Source organism: Oncorhynchus keta, unplaced genomic scaffold (assembly GCF_023373465.1).
Source record: "Oncorhynchus keta strain PuntledgeMale-10-30-2019 unplaced genomic scaffold, Oket_V2 Un_contig_6679_pilon_pilon, whole genome shotgun sequence".
Lineage (NCBI taxonomy): Eukaryota > Metazoa > Chordata > Actinopteri > Salmoniformes > Salmonidae > Oncorhynchus > Oncorhynchus keta.
The window spans coordinates 1-6,272 of NW_026288999.1; the positions used below are offsets into that span (position 1 = coordinate 1).

General features: G+C 46.0%; 1 protein-coding gene across 1 annotated transcript; it reads left to right on the forward strand.

The window, feature by feature from the left end:
* The first annotated feature begins 3,367 nt into the window (after positions 1-3,367).
* Positions 3,368-4,440, forward strand: LOC127926055 (thioredoxin-like protein 4B). Its single transcript, XM_052511329.1, is given in 4 exon segments — positions 3,368-3,614; positions 3,821-3,972; positions 4,178-4,263; positions 4,266-4,440. Coding segments are annotated over 4 exon segments (420 nt in total). The 5' UTR covers positions 3,368-3,509; the 3' UTR covers positions 4,343-4,440.
* The last annotated feature ends 1,832 nt before the right edge of the window (positions 4,441-6,272 follow it).

A 6,272-nucleotide genomic window follows, 5' to 3' on the forward strand; every position in this document is an offset into this window, starting at 1 on the left:
CAGGTAACTAACTAGTAGCTCATTAGCCACAGGACTGCCAGGTAACTAGCTAGTAGCTCATTAGCCACAGGACTGCCAGGTAACTAGCTAGTAGCTCATTAGCCATAGGACTGCCAGGTAACTAGCTAGTAACTCATTAGCCACAGGACTGCCAGGTAACTAACTAGTAGCTCATTAGCCACACGACTGACAGGTAACTAACTAGTAGCTCATTAGCCACAGGACTGCCAGGTAACTAGCTAGTAGCTCATTAGCCACAGGACTGCCAGGTAACTAGCTAGTAGCTCATTAGCCACACAGGACTGCCAGGTAGCTAGCTAGTAGCTCATTAGCCACAGGACTGCCAGGTAGCTAGCTAGTAGCTCATTAGCCACAAGACTGCCAGGTAGCTAACTAGTAGCTCATTAGCCACAGGACTGCCAGGTAGCTAGCTAGTAGCTCATTAGCCACAGGACTGCCAGGTAGCTAGCTAGTAGCTCATTAGCCACAAGACTGCCAGGTAGCTAGCTAGTAGCTCATTAGCCACAGGGCTGCCAGGTAGCTAGCTAGTAGCTCATTAGCCACAGGACTTCCAGGTTGGTGAAACTAACTAACGTAGTCCATATTTCAGAACTGATTCAGATTGATGCCGTGTGAAGTGTTTCTGGGTATTTAATCCCTCCGTCCGTCTCCAGATGAGGTCCCGGTCTCCGCCACCCGGTGACAGCCTACTACCACGGCTGTATGGACATCAACGTCAACGCTCGACTGTTAGACTTCGACGAGGCGGACACTAAACACAACAGCATTAAGTCCCACTCCTGCCCCCTGTCTCGCCCCCAAGACACTCTCTGACTGACCCCCCCACCACCACCACTCACCCTACAGGAAGTGACCTCACAGCCAGGTCGACCAATCACCACACTTCTCTGTCCTGAGGCCCAAATCTGTGTATATGATCCTCTACCTAATGATTAGGAGGAGGGGAGAGGGAGGGGGGGGAGGGAAGAAAGGAGTGGGGAGGGATGGGGAGAGCAGAGAGGGGAGAAGGGGAGGGAGGGAGTGGAAGGGAGAAAGGGGAGGGAGGGAGGAAGAGAGCAGGGGAGAGGGAGGGGGAGAAAGGGGGAGGGAGGGGGGAGTGGAAGGGAGAAAGGGGGAGGGAGAGATGGTGGGTGGACTTGCACAATGCAGTCATTTCTGTTTATTTAGTTTCCTGCACTCTTTGTTAGACTGTTTTTGAAGGTTTCATATTTTTCATTGGACACTTGTCCATCACCCTCACCATGGTTTGTATTGCCGTGAAATAAACACCAGGCTCTGTTCCTGTGAAGAAGAGGAGTTACCAAAACATGTTGCCATGGACACTGACTGTTCCAGCATCACTTGTTCTGTTGCCATAGACACTGACTGTTCCAGCATCACTGGTACTGTTGCCATAGACACTGACCGCTCCAGCATCACTTGTTCTGTTGCCATAGACACTGACTGTTCCAGCATCACTGGTTCTGTTGCCATAGACACTGACTGTTCCAGCATCACTGGTTCTATTGCCATAGACACTGACTGTTCCAGCATCACTGGTTCTGTTGCCATAGACACTGACTGTTCCAGCATCACTGGTTCTGTTGCCATAGACACTGACTGCCAGCATCACTTGTTCCTATTGCCATAGACACTGACATTCCAGCATCACTGGTTCTGTTGCCATAGACACTGACAGTTCCAGCATCACTGGTTCTGTTGCCAGGGTTCCATAGACATGTAGTGAAACAGCTGAGCTCCTGAAAGGTTCTGATACAGTGGACCTGGGATACATGGTTCTGGTATATACAGTCGGAAGTTTACATACACTGAGGTTGGAGTCATTAAAACTTGTTTTCAACCACTCCACAAATTTCTTGTTAACAAACTATAGTTTTGGCCGAGTCGGTTAGGACATCTACTTTGTGCATTAACACGTAATGTTTCCAACAATTGTTAAAGACAGATTATTTCACTTTTAATTCACTGTATCACAATTCCAGTGGGTCAAGAAGTTTACAAACACAAAGTTGACGGTGCCTTTAAACAGCCACAGCTCCCAAAGCTGCCATAAAAAAGCCTGACTACGGTTTGCAACTGCACATGGGGACAAAGCGCGTACTTTTGAGAAATGTCCTCTGGTCTGATGAAATAAAAAAATAGAACTGTTTGGCCATAATGACCATCGTTATGTTTGGAGGCTTGTAAGCCGAAGAATACCATCCCAACCGTGAAGCACGGGGTGGCAGCATCATGTTGTGGGGGTGCTTTGCTGCAGGAGGGACTGGTGCACTTCACAAAATAGATGGCATCATGAGGAAGGAAAATTATGTGGATATATTGAAGCAACATCTCAAGACATCAGTCAGGAAGTTAAAGCTTGGTCGCAAATGGGTCTTCCAAATGGACAATGACCCCAAGCATACTTCTCAAAGTTGTGGCAAAAGGCTTAAGGACAACAAAGTCAAGGTATTGGAGTGGCCATCACAAAGCCCTGACCTCAATCCCATAGAAAATCTGTGGGCAGCACTGAAAAGCGTGTGCGAGCAAAGAGGCCTACAAACCTGACTCAGTTACACCAGCTCTGTCAGGAGGAATGGACCAAAATTCACCCAACTTATTGTGGGAAGCTTGTGGAAGGATACCCGAAGCGTTTGACCCAAGTTAAACAATTTAAAGGCAATGCTATCTGATAGATAGTTGAGTGTATGTAAACTTCTGACCCACTGGGAATGTGATGAAAGAAATAAAAGCTGAAATAAATAATTCTCTACTATTATTCTGACATTTCACATTCTTAAAATAAAGTGATCCTAACTGACCTAAGACAGGGAATGTTTACTAGGAATAAATGTCAGGAATTGTGAAAAACTGAGTTTAAATGTATTTGGCTACGGTGTATGTAAACTTCCGACTTCAACTGTATGTAGATGAGATAGATTGAATAGATATGTACCACAGATTTCTGGTTCTCACTTTTGTCTCTCTCCCTTTCTTCAGACACCCCAATGGTTAACTGTATATAAAAACATGCTCACTTTAATATATAAGTTAAACGTAGTTGTTTTTGTTGATGGATTGAGTGGTTTTTTTGTGTGTTTATTTGAACAAAAGTGATCCCAACGCATACTTGCTTTGGTACGAAAAACTGTGGTTGTGTCTGAAATCTTTCTAGCCTACTGCTTCTAATCAAATCAAATGTATTTATTAAGCCCTTCTTACATCAGCTGATTTCTCAAAGTGCTATAAAACCCCAAACAGCAAGCTAAAATGTACTAGCCATACTACGTACGGATATACTAGTAAAACGCAGTATTAGACGTTAAACAAATATCAACATACTTGACAGAGGAAAGAAGCAGCGGACACTAGCGGCTGTTCGGTCACAGTTTCTGACGGACGTTTTATGGTGTGACACAACATACCGGTACGTGCCATTTTCGTTTGTCAAACTGAACACAATGCTAGCCAGCAGCTGACAAAATGAGTTTGTTTTTGGCCAAATTGTCATGCAAAGGGACATAGACGAGGTAATAAAAACGGTCGCCGAAAAGGTTTTAGTTCTTCGGTTTGGAAGAGATGAAGACTCGGTCTGCCTGCAGCTTGACGAGATTGTAAGTAGCTAACATTAGCATGTGTAGCTAGCTGGCTAACTAGCTAGCTCTACCAGCTAACTACTACAATATTGTGGCCAGTAAACATTGACATGCATGTCAGTCGTTACCAATATTTACAACAACACTGTCATTGTAAAAAAAATGTTTTTAAAAACGTTTGTCTGTCTGAGTCGGAATGACAGTGTTGTCATTCTTTTTGCCAGCTGTCCAAAACCTCCCACGACCTGAGTAACATGGCGTCTATCTACATCGTGGATGTGGACTCGGCTCCCGTCTACACGAGATACTTCGACATCAGCTACATCCCGTCTACCGTCTTCTTCTTCAACGGACAACACATGAAGGTTGATTATGGGTGAGGGTGACATCTTAGTGTTGAGAAGGAAGATGGCCTACAACTGGACTCGGGCGTTAGAATACCACTGGTTGATTATACAATGTTAGTTTCAGTGAGTTGTAACACACTCTCCTTTTAATGTCATAGTTGTGGGTACTCATATTAGCTACAAACCATTTCCCCTTTGTAGGCCTATAGTTAAAACACTGTTGACCCTATACAGGTCTCCAGATCACACCAAGTTTGTGGGCAGTTTTAAGACCAAGCAGGACTTCCTGGATCTGATCGAGGTGATCTACAGAGGAGCTATGAGGGGAAGATGATCGTCAAGAGTCCTATCGACCCTCAGAACATCCCCAAGTACGACCTGCTCTACCATGGGATCTAACCCCATCACGACCTGCTCAACATGGGATCTAACCCCATCACGACCTGCTCAACCATGGGATCTAACCCCATCACGACCTGCTCAACCATGGGATCTAACCCCATTCCCGACCCTCAGCCATGGGATCTAGATGGCTGCAGATTCCCCACCCTTCAGCGCGGTTTCAAGCACCCTGGCTGCAGATCTTGTCTGGGGGGCCTTCAGCACGGTTTGAGCGCTCAAGCTGCTGACAATTCATGGAAAAAGAAAACGTCTGACCAGCACAGAACGGATTGGCCCAGCCTGGACAATTGTGGTATTGGCTTTATCAAGAGACCCCACTGCAGCTGGCGCCATCTCACTTCACCATTCATACCGATGTCGTGTTTAGTGAAACTGTCCATAACGTGAGGGTTGATATTTCCTAGGGAAATAGATCTCTATAAGAGACACAGGTACATGTCAAATGTGGACAATCCTTTATTTCATACAATGAAGACTCGTTGCCAGCTGGACATTTCTTGTTGCCTCTTGTTTTATAGTGGGAATGAATGCTGAATCTAATGTATGTTTGGTGACAAGGTCTGACCCCTTTTGAAATTTGTGTTAATAAATGTGTCACTTCAAATGTTTGGTTTCATCTGTTTCACCACAATAAATCATTATCTGCTAAATAAATGTAATCAGGCCATTCACAGTGCAGGAGATCCTTGTATTATCTAAGCCCAGGCACCAGACAGTGCAGGAGATCCTTGTATTATCTAAGCCCAGGCACCACAGACAGTGCAGGAGATCCTTGTATTATCTAAGCCCAGGCACCACAGACAGTGCTGGAGATCCTTGTATTATCTAAGCCCAGGCACCACAGACAGTGCAGGAGATCCTTGTATTATCTAAGCCCAGGCACCACAGACAGTGCAGGAGATCCTTGTATTATCTAAGCCCAGGCACCACAGACAGTGCAGGAGATCCTTGTATTATCTAAGCCCAGGCACCACAGACAGTGCTGGAGATCCTTGTATTATCTAAGCCCAGGCACACAGACAGTGCAGGAGACCCTTGTATTATCTAAGCCCAGGCACACAGACAGTGCTGGGAGATCCTTGTATTATCTAAGCCCAGGCACCAGACAGTGTTAGAGATCCTTGTATTATCTAAGCCCAGGCACCAGACAGTGCTGGAGATCCTTGTATTATCTAAGCCCAGGCACCACAGACAGTGCTGGAGATCCTTGTATTATCTAAGCCCAGGCACCAGACAGTGTTAGAGATCCTTGTATTATCTAAGCCCAGGCACCACAGACAGTGTTAGGAGATCCTTGTATTATCTAAGCCCAGGCACCACCAGACAGTGCAGGAGATCCTTGTATTATCTAAGCCCAGGCACCAGACAGTGCAGAGATCCTTGTATTATCTAAGCCCAGGCACCACAGACAGTGCAGGAGATCCTTGTATTATCTAAGCCCAGGCACCACAGACAGTGCTGAGATCCTTGTATTATCTAAGCCCAGGCACCACAGACAGTGCAGAGATCCTTGTGTTATCTAAGCCCAGGCACCAGACAGTGCTGGAGATCCTTGTATTATCTAAGCCCAGGCACCACAGACAGTGTTAGAGATCCTTGTATTATCTAAGCCCAGGCACCACAGACAGTGCAGGAGATCCTTGTATTATCTAAGCCCAGGCACCACAGACAGTGTTATAGATCCTTGTATTATCTAAGCCCAGGCACCACAGACAGTGCTGGAGATCCTTGTATTATCTAAGCCCAGGCACCACAGACAGTGTTAGAGATCCTTGTATTATCTAAGCCCAGGCACCACAGACAGTGCAGGAGATCCTTGTATTATCTAAGCCCAGGCACCAGACAGTGCCAGAGATCCTTGTATTATCTAAGCCCAGGAGACAGTGTGGTTACCTTGTGTTATCTAAGCCCAGGCACCCAGAGTGCT